This window comes from Carassius gibelio, chromosome A15, assembly GCF_023724105.1.
Source record: "Carassius gibelio isolate Cgi1373 ecotype wild population from Czech Republic chromosome A15, carGib1.2-hapl.c, whole genome shotgun sequence".
In the NCBI taxonomy this organism is placed as follows: Eukaryota; Metazoa; Chordata; class Actinopteri; order Cypriniformes; family Cyprinidae; genus Carassius; species Carassius gibelio.
The window spans coordinates 23,783,278-23,802,070 of NC_068385.1; the positions used below are offsets into that span (position 1 = coordinate 23,783,278).

The following is an 18,793-nucleotide window of genomic DNA, read 5'->3' on the forward strand; positions in this document are numbered from 1 at the left end:
AGCATGACAAACTCAGTCAAAGCTTATGCTGGATGGCGCAAATCCTGTGGTTGAAGGCAGAAATGTGCAATGATGAGACAAACAGCTGACCACATCCATCAGTATCTGACCCCTAACTTCCCTTGGCCAGCAAAGACCATGATGAGTTTCATTGCATTTATTCAGCATTCAAGGCTATAGCAAAAATATTGAAGCAGAAGAATGTATAATAAAGACCTGACTAATCCTGGTTTTGGTAATGCTATAGAAGGTAAATATCTATAACGTAGTAAAAAGAAAATGCTGTTTGTCATAAATCTAGCCTATGTTTACATGTGTAATGATGTGTGAAAGCATGTTTAATATGTGATGGCAATAAAAAAAAATTGGTCTGATATAAAGCAGTATAATAAGTATTTAATTCTTATTCATGTTCTTATTATTCTTATTATTATTTCTTGTGGATATACCTGGTCATTGCCCTTACAAAAAAAAAAAAAGTTTATTCAAGTGTGCTATTAGTATACTTCTTTTAAACTTAAAATAGGAAAGTATGCTTTTAGTTTTATTTTTTATGTACTTTTCAGAAATGGGCTTTATGTACTCTTCAGAAATATACTTAAAATAACATTTATGTATACTTGACTTATACTTACAAAAAGTCTAAATATATTTGAACTATACTGTACGTGTGCTCCTAGAATCCGTGTTTTCATTATTATACAGTAGAGGGCGCTAGTACACATCTTCTGCACACAATTTCCACAAAAAAAAATAAATAAATAAATAAAAACATTTCTTCAAAATGTTATTTCTTTATTTTTCAGTAAACTTACACACATTAAAGTGTTTAAAAAATAATTTATGAAGCTAGAATAAAATGTTTTTGTTTACAAGAAGATACCCTGTTCTTTCTTTGGCTGTTTTGTATGTTCATATTCATATAACAAAATATATACACATTAAAACCCAAATAGGGACATAGTCGTATACTTAAAGTATGATGTAAAGTTCACTTAAAGAAAACGTATTAGTATACTTGCAGTATAAAACTACTAAACTAGTTTACTGAGACTATACTTCAAAGTGTACAAACAACGTTTTTATTTAGTAAACTATCCGTATACATATAAGTTCACTTTTAGTATAATTGCAGTACAAACTGCAGACATAGAGGTAAACTAGTAGTGTACTCAACGTTTGATACTGTTATACTTAAATTATACTAAAATACTTTACTTTTATATACTAGAAAGTGGGCCAATTTAGTCCCAACCAGTATTGAAACGGTACACTTACAAGTATACTACTAGAACACTGATATTTGTATACTTGCTACAAAAAGTATACTTAAAAATATACTTGAACTTCACTTTAGTATGCTTAATAAAATAAACTTGGAGTATACAAATTTTTGGTAAGGGTGAGCTGTCTCTCATTTTGGATCATGACGAACAAGGAGTCAGGAAGATGAGAAATGTGTCTTATTTGTATCCAAGACCTCAAAAGAAAAAAATAATAATAATAATAATAATAATTCTAGGCCACTGCTTCGAGCCTTGCATGTGTTTCGTTCAAAACAGGAGCATTCAAAATCTTTACATAGCTTACACTGATGCAAGAGAATTCAATCAGTTAGAAGGTATGATTACTAAAAGGTAATTTATATATATATATATATATATATATATATATATATATATATATATATATATATATATTACTTTGATAATGGCAGGAAATAAATTAGTAATATGACTGTATGGACGTTGTGTTACTGCCTATAGTCACCGTTTCCCATGAAATATCGTTGTCTGTCTCCAGAGGACGCATGTTGATTTGGTTTTACGTGTCTTTTAAATGCGTACATCAAAACGTATAAAAATAATAATGTTATATATTGGTAAATGAAATAAAAATGAAGATTGTTCACTTTTTTTGAACAATGCATTAATTATTTTTTATATAATGTATTTATAATGTGTAATCATACACGATTACACATTATACTGTGTTGATTGCGTTAAGAAAAGTAGCAGGTACCATGATACATGAGAATTGGACGAAATATGAAATGTAGAACGATCATTATTATTGTGCATTTAGTGCAAAGCCCTGTCCATTAATATTCTGACAGTAACTGAAAAAAAAGGCTTTGGCTTTGGCCAATCATAGCGCTCGGCGAGTATGGAATTATGGGAAATGAAGTTTTCCAACTATCAACACTACAATAACGTATTCTTTCACAAGAAATACACAGCAACAGTAACTAAATTGTTATAATAAAATATAGTTTGTAGACACCACATGGTGTGGGTTTTTAAAATCAAATTTGTATTACCATAATTTTATATTTTCCCACACGCAACGAAGTCACATGACTAACGTTGCCCCGCTGACAGTCAGGAAGAAAGATGGCGATCTTCAGTGTGTATGTTGTCAACAAGGCCGGTGGACTCATCTACCAGTACGATAACTATGTACCTCGAACTGAAGTTGAAAAAACATTCAGCTTTCCACTTGATTTAGTTTTAAAGATTTACGATGAGAAGTTAGTTGTGTCGTTTGGACAGCGGGACGGGATCAGAGGTGCGTGTGTGTATGTGTGTGTAACCCATCCCATGTATTATTACACATTTACATTACAGGCCCAACAACTCAGCATGTTTTCTTGTGCGTGATACAGTAACGTTATGTGTTTTGTCGCGTGCAGTGGGTCATGCGGTTCTGTCCATTAACGGGGTGGATGTGAATGGTAAATACACGGCTGAAGGGAAGGATATACTGGAGTATCTGAAAGATCCTGCCAACTATCCAGTGTCCATCAAATTCGGGCGACCTCGCCTTACCTCCAACGAGAAGCTCATGCTGGCCTCAATGTTTCACTCGTGAGTAGACTTCATAAAACATGGCTTCAAACCTGTATGACTTTCTTTCGTCATTGAAACACAAAAGGAGATATTAGGGATCCACTTCTGTGTTCTACAGAGCAGAAAAACTGTGTTGTCTTGTGTTTGTATTAATGCTGTCAAACGATGAATCGCATCCAGAATAAAAGTTTTTGTTTGCTTAATATATGTGTGTTTTCTGTTTATATTTATTATGTATATATAAATACACACACATGCATGTATACAGTTCAGAAACATGTCATTTTATATATTCAATAAATTTATAATATAATTATATGAATATATATAGCCTAAAGACATGTAAATACTTTCAAAATATATACTGTATGTTTGTGTATTTATATATACTTGATAAATATAAACAGAACACACACATAATTTATGCGAACAAAAACTTTTATTTTGGATGTGATTAATCGCGATTAATCGTTTGACAGCACTCGTTTGTATGTTTTTATTCTTGAAATTGCAGCTATTCTTTTAATCCTAACATATTCCAGCAATACCAAGAAGCATTTGACCAGAATTGTGAAAAAGTGGTTGAGTGAGCATGAGAAATTGTTTTCATGTATGAACTGGCTGTGTATGGCACACACACACACACACACACACAAAAAAAATATCAAAGCTAAAGGCGGACCAACGAAACATTAGTGTGTGATTTTTTTTTTGGCAGGCAGTTTATTTCATTATCTTATTATCCATTCTTCAGATCCTTCAGAAATCATTCTGATTTGATGATCTGCTGCTCAAGAAATTTTTATTTTCTATTATTAACGCTGAAAACAGTTGTGCTGCAGAATATGTTTCTAGAAATGATGACACTTTTCTTCAGGATTCTATTCTTTGAACAGAAAGTCCAGCATAATTTATTTGAAAAAATTTGAAGTCAAAATCTTTCGTAACATTAATAAGAAATGTCTTTACTGTCTTTTTCGATCAATTGAATGTGTTCTTGCACAAACCTTTGAGTGGTTAGTGTTATATATAGATAACTCATTATCAGATTCATAACATACATAATAAATCCCTGATCATTAAAATAAAATACTGTTGTAACTGTGATGATCTGGTTTTTCTGGTCTTTTCTAAGGCTGTTTGCCATTGGATCCCAGTTATCGCCTGAAGTCGGCAGCTCTGGTATTGAAATGCTGGAGACAGATGTGTTTAAACTGCACTGCTTTCAAACCCTCACAGGTCTTTTTTTCTCTCTGTCTCGTTGTAAGAACAAATTAAATTTAGTCATAGAATATAGAATTTTGTGCTGAACAAAACCACAGTGTTTTCTTTTTCTTTTTTTTCCAGGTATAAAGTTTATTGTATTGGCAGACCCTCGGCAGTCTGGGATTGATGCCCTCCTAAGAAAGATTTATGAGATCTACTCAGACTTTGCACTGAAGAATCCTTTCTACTCTTTAGAAATGCCCATCAGGTTTGTTTAGTGTTTTTATTTTTATTTTTATAATCTCTAGTCACTACATTATGAGCTTTGCATGCTGTCCACTTAGTTTCTTGCCACAAATGTGTTGTGTGTAACAAAAATGCATAATTTCTTTCAGATGTGAGCTTTTTGACCAAAATCTAAAGAGTGCCCTTGAAATAGCGGAGAAAGCTGGGACATTTGGACCCGGGTCTTGAACTGGACTTGCACTGTGTGTTTTCATCCATCTGACAGGATCCAACGTGTCCAGAAAAATGAGATAAGGATTTCCATCAACTTATCAAGCAATACAAACTAGAGTTTTCCTCAAGCTCAAACAACTGAAGATAGTTTAAGACCACTATGTTCTGTTAATTTACATTTTCCTTGAAATGAAGTCCCAAATTTACAGTTAGAAACACATAACTTTTGTAAATAATGTCCATGGACACAGAACATGCAGAACATCTCGCAGCTCATGATGCTCATGTTTATTAACGTCTTTCTAAATGTTATGGAATTTCCATATGGTTTGCTTTCTGTCAGGAGATTCTGAAAAGTGTGCTGTACCTTGGATCTGTTCTTACATTTTTCATTTATAAATATATGTGCTGTTAAACATTCATGTGATGTCATATTTCATCATACACATTTATGAATTTGTAATACTTCAGATACATAGGCAGGACCAGTTAAAGCTCTAAAACAGATGAAAAATAAAAGAAATTCATTTATTTGAATTGATTTAATAGCAATGATATGATAGTAGCACTGAAGAAATGGCTTTAACATGCCTTAACCAAGTTCTGTGAGTAAGTGATGAGTGAGAAGATTCAGAACAGTGTAAAATACTGGCATCCGTTTATAAAATAAACCGAATAAATGATGTGCAGAAAGTGACACAACATGGTATCCTCTTTCAAACGTTGCTTAAAATAGGAATAGATATCCACACTTAATCTAGATTTCCCCTTGTAATTGTACCCTTTATACATACAGTACCTTAAAACTAGTTAAAAGAGGTTAAAAATAATATTATAATCATGTTTAGTCGGCCTGCTTGGGTACACTTCTTAGTGCGGATATTCCGGAGCAGGAAGGATCCAACTGTGGTGACAGTACAGGTTATTTCTGCTACCCAGAATGCCGTGTTCCAGCCATAATGCTTTGCAATGGTGCCGAATGGAAAGCCCGTCAGGAAACCGCCAACTGCCAGCAAAACAAACACAAAAACACATTACCGTATTTTTCGGACTTTAAGTCGCACCTGAGTATAAGTCGCATCAGTCCAAAAGTACGTCATGATGAGGAAAAACACATTAATTTAGAACCAAGAGAAAACATTACCATCGACAGCTGCGAGAGGGCACTCTATGCTGCTCACTGTAGACTATAGGAGCACTGAGCATAGACCGTAAAATAAATGGACACAGCAACCCCCATTGGAACTCAATTGACACAAGTGAAGCCCATTTTTAGCGTTTTTTAGCACTTCCGTTTCTGACGCGCAGACTCAAACGAAGCTTGACGACGTCAGCAACCTGTCTGACAGATGTAAATCTTCTAGTAGCTGTGCGTGCAAACTGCTATCGTTAATCTTGAGTTCTTTGTCGTGAGTGAGCAGGAGTAAGTATTCTGATTAATTATTTTGTATAGTATTTTAAAATGTAACGCCAGTTCGCCATATTAAGTTAATTGCCTGCTAGCTTTTCCTCCTGTCTGTACGGTAATGCGACAGAGAGTCGAGTGGTTATGACGCAATCGTTAGCCTATTTTTACAAAAACTGTTTCTACGGGGCCATAATGTAACATAGAAGGCAATGGAGCCTTTTATACATTGTCGTGTATCTTTAGAAATAAATAATGGACAAACGGAGTCTTTAAATGCCTCAGATGTAAAGTTATCCACTTTCAAAGTGACGCCAAAATAAATGGGAGTCAATGGGATTCCAATGCAAGTAAAGTTTTGCTACAAGATGGTGGCACCCGGCCGACTTCAACTTCCGGTCGACTTTCTTGTCGCCTGGCAGCATAGAGCGCCATCTGGCGGCTGTAAACGGTAATGTTTTGGTCAAATTAATTTTGAAAAACAAGTCGCACCTGAGTATAAGTCGCAGGACCAGCCAAACTATGAAAAAAGTGCGACTTATAGTCCGGAAAATACGGTAGTATTCTTTGAAATGGACAAATGGTTATCGTGATATTACTGCAAATTTTATTTGAGAGGTCAAAACTTACTTGTAGAATAAATTTTGCAGCAAAAGCACCGGTATAGACATTTAATTAATCTAAATATAGCTTTATGAATTTTGCTGAAATTATACTGTAGGTTAGTACAGTTCCAGGGTGTCACTACTGCTGTAAATTGAGAAGATGATCACCATTTGCCATCAGACCCACGATGGCGTTAGAGGTCCCACAGTAGTTTGATGGAGCGCTTTCATTTGCCAGAACTCCAAACAAGGCAATCGCTCCATAGGAGGAAAAGCCAAAAACAGCACCCACCAAAAAAATCCAGACCTGTGTGTAAATTATAATAGAACAATGTACATTATAGAACCCATAAACCGTTTTCTTTCCTGTATTGACATGTTACCTATTGCAAGTTTGTGCAACACTTGTGTGCAGGTTTGTCTGTTTAAAAACAGCCAGTAGGGTTTAGTTTAATATCAAACCCAGTAATATAACTTGCAGGATGAATAGTCAGAATTTTATACTATGTATACTACAGTATGTGAGTGATCCTGAACTTACGTTTTAGCTGTGAGCTGTGACTGTAGTGCGGAAGAGGTACATGGAGACACACATCCCAGCCATCATGGAGAGCAAGAGCCCATGACGAGGGCTACCATACAGACGGAGTCCATGCTAAAAATTAAAGCGCAATAATAATCATTTTTAATAAGTTTATTCAGCAAAAACAACTATTTTCATATAAATGGATATAGGTGGTATAGACTCACCTTTGCCACAGCTCTGTCTGACAGAAATCCTGAGGCTAAACTACCCAGGAGTCCCCCAATCTTCAGGGCACTCATAAAGGAACTTCCTGTTCAATTCAACAACAATAAATATCTTAGTTAGTCCATAACCTAAAACGTCTCATCCCACACTTAGCAGACTATTTCTAAAAGAAGCCTATCTACTTTATTGTGCAATGCTAGAGTAAGCTATTTTCTGTGAATTTGCAAAACTTAGATTCATTAGCTGCTATAGGTAGAAAACTAAAGAATAACTGTTAACAAACTAAACAATTCATTTATTTGCACTACAAACCAGTGTTTATGATTATGATCAACTAAAATAAATATGATAAGACACACCAGTTTACAATATCAAGCAGCGTAACAGGATGTTGTTGTACAGCTAAAATAACTTGATGCAGATGACAATGGAAGCCTTGCACATTCAAGTTAAATATGGATGCACCCGCTACATTAAAAATAAGGTGGACACTGAAAACGTAAAAACTAAATACATTAGACAACACACAGTACCCATGAGTGGGCGACTGGCCCTTGTCCTGGATCAGGAAAAGCTGCCCCCAGTCAGTGTAAGCGGTCTTCACCCCAAACACCACCAGGTATCCCAATGACAAAACCCAAAGATATGGAGAAAAGACAAACTCTTTGAAGGTGCTTTCATTTTTGCTGGTGCCTGGAATTAGGGGGTAGATATGAGATGGATCAAAAGTAACAACTGTTCTTGGAGGACAATATTATAACATAAGTGACCTTTGACAGAAAAAAATAAAACATGAATTAACACACAGACCTAAAACACACCCCTTTAAAATCTGTTTTGGTCCAATAGTTTATTAAATCATCTTTCATCTAATGCAGAGTTTCAAAACATCATAGAGCAGCAATGACCTATACAAGCAAAACTAGCAATAGTGAACAACTAATTATGGAAAATGAAGACAACATGAAACCACATTCACTGCCAGTTTTAATTCCTTAATGTGATGTGTTTCCTACTGAAGCAGGTAATTCAGTGGAATTGGTTATACTCATAAAATACATCTGCATGTGCCTTGTGAAGTCTTTTGTACCTTCTTTGACTTTGTTTGCACCAGCTTCAATATTTGGCAGGCCAACTTCACTGGGTTCATTTCGGATTAAGAGCAGACAGAAGACGGACATGACCACACAAGTCAGGCCGGAGATGGACAGTGTAAACCTCCAGCTGTAGCTTTGGGCCATCAGTGTGGCGATTATGGGCCCGAGACCCCCAGCCAAATTCATACTACAGGACATCAATGACCACCAAGTCCCAAACTGAGATGGCTCAAACCACTATTTAAACAAATGATTCAGTTAATTTAATATGTACTGAAGGTAATGCACCTGAAATTTCTGCAATTTATACAATACCATTCAAACGTTTGGTGTTAGTATATATATATATATATATATATATATATCCAGATCCATACCTTGCGTAGTAGTTTTGCACATGGTGGCCATCCTAGACCTTGACTTAGTCCGTTCAGAAACCACAGGCCGGAGAACACCGCCACCGATGAGGACTGAGAGAAAACCACATTGATGCCACCAACCAGAAACAGCCCAACAGAGAAAAGCCACCGTGCGCTCATCTGATCGGACAGCACACCGCTTATGAACTTGCTAATGGCGTAGGCCAGTGATTGGCTGCTAGTGATAAGACCTGCAGTGCACAAAGACGAAATAAACACTGATTAGACAACTTCTGTTCAGTGAAAAAGACTGGTTTAGCCCAAAAAGCAAAGAATTGTATTAACTTATATGTATTAAATGAATGATAATTGAATATGACATAACAGGGTGGAAGAAAGGCCTTAAATTGGGAATAAATACGTAGCTACGTTTTTAAGCTGTATATATTTTATGCTTAGTAATGGGTAACATTTTAAAAAACTAAACTAAACATCACTTGCGTATTCAACACACTAGACTATTACAGCCTCTACAGTCTCACAGGGTGGAACATGACAACAAATATAAAACATCAACTAGTGATCTGTAGATCCACAATGAGATGTTATATTTAAAAAATAAAAAAGCATTTTTTTTTATTTTTTTTTATTAAATTTGTGTTAGGTAATGTCACATAACAGGGTGGAAAGTGTATGAGCATATGGTAATAAAGCATAAAAAAGTTCAAAGTAAAAAACAGTATTAAGTCATGAGCTGTTTTATAGTTTAATTATTCAAATTAGCATGTCACATCATAGGAAGTGATGTCAGTGTGCTAGTTTAATGTTTTACACCTGCAATAAGAACACATTTCGTTCAGGTTGAGGTCGGTAAGATACATTTTCAAAAACATTTCTGCTGAATTGTTGGAAGAATGCAAAGTTTTTAAAAAAACAGCATTTGAAATTGAGGTTTTGTAACAATATAAATGAATGGTGTTTAATACTGTTGAGATTTACCAACCATTTTTCAAAACTCAACAGATTTTTGTAAAATTAATAACATCTTTATAATAGAATTTTATCATATTTATGTAATATTTATGCATTAATTTGATCTTTTTCACAAAAGTTTGAGTCAAGAGTGATTTATGATAGAAAAGGGAGAATTACAAAATGTCTTAGTGCCTTCTGTCTGTGTCTGTCTCATCTTCATTTACTGTAATTCAATTGAATGCATGTGTGAAAGGTTATAAAATGTGTGGCCACATGACAGAGAGGAAAGACAGAGCACAGGCTCCTCGTTGCACATGCTCGCCTAGATCATCCTTATCCAGTGTGATCTCCTGCATTACAGAGGGTATCACAAAAGAAAATGTCTTCCTGTTAAAATAATACAGTGTGTAGCCCACAAACATGGCCAGGAATATCGTAGCTCGGTAATAGCCATATCCACTCTTCGCCATGGCTGGCACAACTTTAAAACGATAAGGAAGGAACCGTGAAGGTCTTCGTCAGCTCGACACAGGAGTTTCCAGCAGCATCCGAGGGCTATGAACTCAAATGTGAGGATCTGTGAAACATGAAGAGCTGGTGAGGTCAGGGGAAAGAGCTGTAATCAACGGCAGGGTTAATGGTCAACCTTGCAGAGATGATCCACCCTTTAAAACATTACTCCCTTTCTAACTACAAATCTTCATCAGATGTTAACCAAAAACAAAACTTTCAGACAACTATAGGTGCAGTCACATTCAACATTTTGATGAGGTTTTGTGAGCAAAATAGTCTGTTGTATTTTTTAACAGTGTAGTGATGTAGCAGTGTTATTTTAGTATCAATATACAAGTTAAAATTTATGAGTTCTTTATAACTTTTTAGAAGTCAATATATTGTATGGAAATTCCAAAGGCATGTGAACACTCCAAAATTGCCCGTCTGTCATCATAAAATTCTGCATTTCAGCGCATTAACACAAAACCTTGTACGGGTCATTTGTTATTGGTTAGCATAATGTGTTGAAGCTATCCGAGAAGTTTTGGGAACACATAAATTGACATTAGCCCCGCCCCTTTTCAGCACTCTTCCGGTTGTATTTCAGCTTAAATGTATGAATGAATTGACATTTTAAAATCTCCCCAGTTTAATGTCATTTATGACATCCCCTGTGAACATTATGCACATGATAACTGTACAATAAGTAAATCTATATTACTCTTCAACACTGATCCTGTTACAAAATTGTAAAGATGCACTTGTTTGCAAGTTATTTTGGGTTAACATTACGAGTGTCTGCTTTTTTATAATTCATTTGGTAATAAAAAATAACAACCAATTATTTCATGGTCATATTAGCTGCTCCAATTTTAATTTGAAAACCCGCTTTTTGATCTCCTACTCGCACCGAATCGTTAGCTATATCTCAAACGCTCAACCTAAAATCATATAACGTTAGGGACTGTGTGGTAAATCAAATATTTATCTTGTATATGGCCACATTATGGATATATGATATGTTTTGTGTTTGTCATCCACAGACCTGACTGTCGCACACCATTGTACGAGTTTTTCTCGTCCTACTAAAAGTTTAAAGTTTGGAAACGCAACTACTGTAGCTCGCAAACAATCAGTAAAACAATCATCCATTATCTAACTTACAAGTCTCGCTGGCCTTCCTTTAAGTTATGAGATGTCGAAGGCGTCAAGTGAGATTTATAAAATGTCATAACAGAAACAAGTTAATGATGAAAACAACAGCATGCCTACTTCCGTGAGCAAGAGGTTGACTTTCGGATGTTTGTTCCAGCAAGAGAACAGTTTTCATTAACCCTTTATCCACGACCAAATCATGTAGATGTGACACACGGTCCTCGGTAATTGTTCAAGTTATATTATTTATTTTTCTATGTTATAATCATATATTTGTGGATCTCGTGTAGATGCTGTGAATGTAAAAATAATCCCGAAATACTGGCCAAACTAGTAACGAGATTTATTAGAACAGTGCCGTAGAGGATTAAACCATGAAGGCTTGTTGTTTTGCTCAAATTCTGCTGTCATCTCTAAAGGATGACCAGAAGCTGCATCTGAACTGGTTTTGTTACATTAAATTGTGCATTTACAAACACTGTTTGATCATGGACAGAGAGGAATAAAAGCATTTACAACTGCAGAAATATTGTACTGTTATGCAGTTGTTTAAAAAAGTTATTTCGTCTGAAGTGTCATATAAGATTATTCACATTAATTTATATATTAAAATATTGCATTATGAATATTTCATTAATTTAAAGAAAATAATACTTTTATAGGCAAGGATGCATTGCATTAATTAATCAAACGTGTCAGTAAATACAATTATAATGTTCCAAATATTTCATTTATAAATAAATTACATCTATTCATCATGAATCCTGAAAAAAACACTAATTCAATAACTGATGAATGAGTTAGTGAGTCATCATTCACTCAACTGAATAATTTCAACACAATGATTCATTCAGGCACAACAGTTGTTTCAACTTTGGTGTTTTGTGTGTGTTTGTGTGAAGCAAAAAAGTTTTAATAATCATTCTAATTCCATGAGAATACAGAAGTTGCTGTAACAATAACAACACAGAAGACTGATATTGTTGGAATCATTTTTAGAATAGCTTTTTTTCAGCTGATAAAAAAACATTGAAAGCTAAACAAATGGCACCTGACCAAAAGCTCTGATATTTAATGCACATTCAATCCAACAACAATAACCATAGTGTCCACTAACGGTGATAATATTCTCTTTATTATAATCTCATTCTTTACTTTTGTCATCTGCCACTTTAAATGGTCACTAATTTGATGTGGACACTAATATCATAGTTATTGTTATAGTTATCTTTAAAGTCATCCTTCTTGGTGTGAATGAGCTTTTAACTGGCAATATTGTGTCTTAATAGGCTATATGCACACGGAGGTGATGACGTACTTCCGCTAAAATCTCAGCCTGCTAAGCCATTTCCGCTCGCGCTGAGGCGATTGTTTACAAAGCGATATAACAGCAACTACAATATGACTAGTAAGAAAACGTTCAAATTTCAGCGAACCATCTATAGTACAGCCGAGCATTGTTGTGTGCCTCTGTGTCAAGCTTCGAGCAAGTACAACAGTTTACTTAGTTTTCATACATTTCCATCTGACGCGGAAATCAGGCGAAAATGGCTTGTAGCTATCCGGAGGGACAAATTCACAGTTACTCCCCATACCCGAGTATGTAGCCGACATTTTAACAAGGATGATGTTCGTGAGCCCTTATCAGAGACGGGGAGGCGGCTATTAAACAAGGGAGCTGTCCCAGCACTGTTTGAGTGGAACAATTTCACCCTTCCCACTTCACGACCGGGGGTGTGGGAGAGGAGAGAGCGTCCGCCTCCGATGACGGAGGATGACGGCGACGCAGGCGAGAAAGCTGATATCCCTATGGACCACGACTACGCTTCGGCTTCAGATCCTGCAGTTGTTGATTTAGCCCTTGATGACAACATGTCTCTCAGAGATGAGATTCTCAAGCTGAGGGAACACGTCGAGAAGCTGACAATGAATCAGCGCTTTGGAATTCATCGTTTTGCTGCCTCAGACAAGGACATACGTTTTTTCACAAGGTAAGATATCAGATTGTTCTGTAGTAACGTTACTTTTGCAACAACAGATATAGTTGTGTGTGTGTGTGTGTGTGTGAGAGAGAGAGGGAGAGAGGAAGGCTAACAGAGTTGTATATTTGAAATGCTTCCAAGTAATATCATAGTATACACTGATATAATATTTAAATGATTATATCTGAATTGTATTTATTTAGATTTGCATCCTATGACCTGCTGATGAGATTCTGGGCCTTAATAGAGCCATCACTGCCAAATATGGTCAGTGTGACACAAGCACAGAGAGGCACCTTTACAGAGCCAAGTTCCACTGTAGTAAGTAGTTATTTACATGGCCCATACAATAAAACTTAAAGGGATAGTTCACTTCAAAATTAAAATTCTGTCATCATATACTCACCCTCAAGTTGTTTCAAACCTGTATGAATTTCTTTCTTCTGCTGAACACAAAGGAAGATATTTTGAAGAAAGAAAGAAATTCACTGAGTATATGATTTTCATTTTGAAGTGAACTATCCCTTTAACAAAGATCAGGGCTAATAGAGGTTGAGAGAAACATAACGCAAATTGTTTTTCTTTTGAACAGACTCGTTTCCTGCAGCCCATTGATGAGATGTTCATGTTTCTCAATTACCTGGCACTGGGTTCAAAACAGCGTGATCTTGCTGACCGGTATGGAGTCCACCAGTCCACAGTCAGTCGGATCATTACAACATGGAGCAACTTTCTGTACACTGTGCTAGGGTCTGTGAGGATCTGGATACCAGAGGAGAAAATAAGGGCACATCTGCCAGCTGAGTTTAAGGACTATGCAGACACTACAGTCATCCTGGACTGCACAGAGCTAAGGTGCCAGTGCCCTTCATCACCTCTTCTCCAAAGTGAAATGTTCTCAGCATACAAGTCCCACTGTACTCTCAAAGGGCTGCTTGGAGTGGCTCCTCATGGGGCGGTCACATTTATTTCTCAACTGTACGCTGGTTCCATCAGTGACAAACAGATCACGCGTGAGTCTGGAATTCTCTCCCTTTTGAGACCTGGAATGGCCATCATGGTCGACCGAGGTTTTCTGGTTGATGACCTTGTACCTTGCAAGATTTATAGGCCAGCATTTCTCTCTGGAAGATCCCAGATGTCTGCCTGTGAGGTCAGGGAGACCCAAGCAATTGCACGCCTCAGGGTGCATGTTGAGCGCCTCATACGGCGTGTTAAGGAACACAAGTTCTTTGACACAGAGATTCCACTTCGGCTTTTTGGCAACATTAATCAGCTGTATACTGTTGCATGTCTTCTGACGAACTATGAAAACGGGCCTCTTGTAAAGGCTTGGGCAAAGAAGCCAGAGTAGCAGCAGTAGAAAAAAATAAAAATTAATAACCTATGACCATTTGTATAACTACTTTCTTTAAATGTACCTTTGTAAATTACTTTGTATAAATTGAATTTTATAATTAATGTTATGTATGCACTGCTGTACATTGCACATACTCTTTGAATAAAGAACTACTGAATTATTTGCATGTTATATGTACTTTACCTCACCAATGCTTTTAAGCCATCTGTAATATAAGAATAATACTTTCATGCACAGTGAATTATTTACTGAATAACATTTATTTAGGGCTCCCAATTTACAAACAACAGTTATAAAATACTATTTTTAGGTAACCAATTATCAAAAAAATTAATCGGAAGAACATGTAACATGTAATTTAATAATAGATTAGTATTAATACAACAAGAAACATAGTAATACAATTAAGAAAAAATATAAAAACTTAAATCAATATATATGTACAAATATTTTGAAATGGATTGAACTAATAAGAGTTACTGCCAGTAAGAGAAATGGAGAAAAGAGAAATTAACAGCACTCTATAAAGAAGTGTGACAGGCAATCAGAATCTAATTATTTAGGGAAGCAAAGAGGTAACAATAAAAATAAAAAAAATCAATTTTTACTTTCATTGTTTTTGTGATTTCATTGTCTCTGGGAATCCTCTGAATAAACATGTCCTCCTGTGTGTAGACAACAAAGTCACACCAGTCTAAACCAGAAATCAACATCTGGCCCTGGATTTGCCAAAAGTAGGAATGAGATTTCCTTAATGTGTGTGTGCCCTCACTGATCTTAATATATGGGCAGTCAACATAGCTTGCAACATTGGGGCATTTAATTTCAACAAGGCCAAACACTGTCTGCCCCTTTGGATCGTACACAATGCCATCAGGTGATGACCCCATCCAGGGTGCATCAGGGTGGATAAGAAAGCCGCAGGGATAGTGGTTAACCTCCCTTACTCTGCAGTACTCCTCTACTGCTGCAGGTTCCATGTCAAGCCCCCTCCTCATGTCGGCAGTCTGATGGCTAGGTCTCAGAAGTCTTTTGGCAAGATTTTCAGCAGAGCTCTGTGCCCTGGTGTGACATACCTCTCTGAACTTGGAGGAGGTGATGCGGGGCCGCCTCAGTTGGTGCCACTCGATGCAGGAACTCTGCTCTTTTGTGCTGTTGGCAATTTTGTGTGCGTTCTCTAATGTTGTTTCCAGGGACATCATGTGGTGCTGCTGATGTTCAGTGCAGACAAAAGAGCAGGTAGCGGGTCCCAGCCTGTAACCCTGAAGTGGCAGCTGTGGGGGAGAAGGAGCATCTGTGTGGGGACAGGTTTTTGGAACTCTTTTTGCTGGCATATGATAGGATAACACACTTCCTTCTTGCACTTTTCCAAATGCAGAGTCAACCAGAGGAACATTAATGTCCATAGCCATAGTTGTTATCAGTGGAGCCACATCACTTGGAACATCATGGTAGACTTCATCCACCCTGAGTGTGGAAAGTTCAGGCAGAGCTGAACTGACACCCTTATACAAGTTGCTCCTATGGAAAAAACAAAATAATGTTTTTTTTTTATTTAATTTTTTAAAATGAGCCATAAAGTAAGTTACATATAAGTTGAATGAACAAAATAACAAAAAAAAAAAGCTTTATTTATTTAAACATACAATGTATCATATGATGAGATTATTACTTTATCTGAGGTCTCACTGATTACTACAGAAAATGCATTACTACTATATCTGCACTTGAGAGCACTTTGACTCGGCGCAGTAATATCCACAGAAATATCCTTTTAGGAGTGATGATATTACTGCGCCGAGTCAAAGTGCTCCCAAGTGCAAATATAGTAGTGTTCCCAAGTGCTATTCTGCCATACATTATAGTTATCCATTATAGTTATCCAGAGCAATTAAGTGCACGCACTGAGACGAGAGAGGTATGCATCAACTCATCTTAGTTAAGGGAATAACATAGTTTAATATGAAAAAACAGTGGAGTGTTCCTTTAATGATAATAAAAATAATACTAACCTAATGCCTTCCATCAGTTTTCGTTCCTTGGGTCTGGCTGAAAGAATCACCATGTCATTTACAAGACCAGGTTTAACACCCTGCATTTGAACAAAAAAGGTTTTCAATAAACACAAACATCCATAAATAGAAAATTAAGTAGAAAAGTACCCTGTTAAAAACATTAGTTACCATGGATCTTGGCTTATGCCACTTCTGTTCAGTCTCTGTGCAGCTGTGTGTTGGGGGAACAGAGGTGATGCTAAGCTGGCAATAATGTGCAGTCTGGTACAACAGTGCTGCCACATGATTACACACAGCTGTACCTGCCACACAGGTACACTGGCAGCTTTGTAGCTGCACAGGACGGGCATCCCCAAGCACAATCTGAAAATACACAAATCTGTTATAATAGAATAAAAGTGCAGTTTTTTAAAAAGAGAATACATGAGTACAGTGAGAATGTTTAACAAAACAAACAAATTTGAACCATCGACATATAATTATTAACTACTAAAACAATTAATAACTACTAAACAATTTGTATGAGCTAAAATTGTAGCCACAATATTATTTATATTATTATTTATCTCACTTTACTCATCATCCCCAACAGTGGACACAGAACGTGTGTCAATGCAGTGACAAAACGGAACTCAGTTTCTGTGAATCCCAGTGATTAGCGTACATATTTAAATATCGATAAATATTCCAACACACCAGTGTTATTTATGGTATGGTAAATGAAATTTGTCTTTAAAATAACCTTTAGCATTATTAGATGCAATGATTCACAGAAACTTTGATCTGCCAAACGTAACCTGTCTCATGAACCATGAACCATGAACCAATCTGCGCTGAACCTGCAGTATAACTTTCTCTTACGCTTAAGCTGTGAGGCTTTTGGCTTTTCCTCATAGATCTGTAGCACTCAGCCCTAATCGTTACCTCTCCTGTGCTTGAATCCTTGTTTGAAACTGACATTGACAAAGGCGTTAGGAAAATTGGCTGTGATTGACACATAATAGTAAACATAGCCTACGCTGCACCTGCTGCGCTAGCACTAGATAGCATGCATGCTATGGGCATGTAAACACAGAACACGTCCAGATCTTACCTTCAAAATTGTGGATGTAGCTTGACACATACAATTTGAAGCCCTTCTCTTTCTTGGTTGTCGAAGTGTGACATAACTTTTGTATGATTCGACTCACGTCGTTGACCGTTACCTTTGGGACATCTTGAAGGGACCGAGTGAAAAATGCCATAGTTGTTATTGACGCTATGTGCGCCGTCGACGCCGGATGTAACCTGGCTGGCCGACTTGGAATGCGGAAGTGAGTGTGCATATAGCCTATTGTCTTAAATATGACTGCTTTTTTTTTTTCAGAAAATAACATCCACCAAATCCAAGTGAAATAATACATTATTGAACCAGTCTTTATTCCACAATTCTCCTTCATTAGCTACATTTCTGTGTCCACATCAGGTTTCGGGATGGCAGCACCCGCTACTCTCAATGGAAAAATCTGCCTTATCTTCTATGGACTGATGGGCTGCGCAGCCATCATTCTGTTCTTCAACCACCTCCTGGAAAGAATGATAATACTGATGACATTCCTCACACGCAGATGTCGAAAGCAAAAACAAAAAAACAAAGCTGAGTAAAAGACACATCCTCAATTTGAACACACAACCAGAACAGGACTGGAAACCTTCTGTTTATTACTGGTGAACGTAGCATCGGGTCTGTACTTGACCATGGAGGATTGGAGCTACTTCTGCTTCGTGGCTTTCAGCACCATGGGTTTCGGGGACACTTTGAGTGGACAGAAGACCCACTATAACAACACCGGGTCTCTTTAATCATCATCTTTGGAGAAAGATGCACCTACTCTCTTTTCAGCGTCACCGCCATCAGCATCAAATGGATTTTTGCCAAGCTGTTCATTCTGCATTGCTGTTGGGATCAGGGCTGCTTCTCAATCACATCTCTGAAAGACAAAGAACCGGCTAATCAGCAGATCCAGAACACAAGCAACCATCACAGTCATGCGGTCAAGACCTCTCTCCCATCCAAGAGCAAGTGTGCCAGCACTGCAGT

At 36.8% G+C, this 18,793-nt stretch overlaps 3 protein-coding genes and 1 pseudogene across 3 annotated transcripts; 2 read left to right on the top strand and 2 right to left on the bottom strand.

Moving 5' to 3' along the window:
* The first annotated feature begins 2,359 nt into the window (after positions 1-2,359).
* trappc4 (trafficking protein particle complex subunit 4) lies at positions 2,360-4,934 on the top strand. The gene is made up of 5 exons (XM_052616110.1): positions 2,360-2,568; positions 2,693-2,867; positions 3,985-4,088; positions 4,197-4,323; positions 4,451-4,934. Exons 1-5 carry the CDS (start codon positions 2,394-2,396, stop codon positions 4,527-4,529), a joined length of 660 nt encoding a protein of 219 aa, XP_052472070.1. The 5' UTR covers positions 2,360-2,393; the 3' UTR covers positions 4,530-4,934.
* A 105-nt stretch (positions 4,935-5,039) lies between these two features.
* Positions 5,040-11,687, bottom strand: LOC128028787 (glucose-6-phosphate exchanger SLC37A4-like; annotated as a pseudogene).
* A 953-nt stretch (positions 11,688-12,640) lies between these two features.
* LOC128028767 (uncharacterized) lies at positions 12,641-14,858 on the top strand. Its single transcript, XM_052616089.1, has 3 exons — positions 12,641-13,347; positions 13,542-13,659; positions 13,931-14,858. Exons 1-3 carry the CDS (start codon positions 12,758-12,760, stop codon positions 14,690-14,692), a joined length of 1,470 nt encoding a protein of 489 aa, XP_052472049.1. The 5' UTR covers positions 12,641-12,757; the 3' UTR covers positions 14,693-14,858.
* Positions 14,859-15,147: 289 nt separating this feature from the next.
* Positions 15,148-18,045, bottom strand: LOC128028774 (uncharacterized). Its single transcript, XM_052616101.1, has 4 exons — positions 17,807-18,045; positions 16,882-17,076; positions 16,711-16,790; positions 15,148-16,219 (listed from the first exon to the last, which is right to left on the bottom strand). The coding sequence occupies exons 1-4, from the start codon at positions 17,834-17,836 to the stop codon at positions 15,250-15,252; spliced, it is 1,275 nt and encodes a 424-aa protein (XP_052472061.1). The 5' UTR covers positions 17,837-18,045; the 3' UTR covers positions 15,148-15,249.
* Between the last annotated feature and the right edge of the window lie 748 nt (positions 18,046-18,793).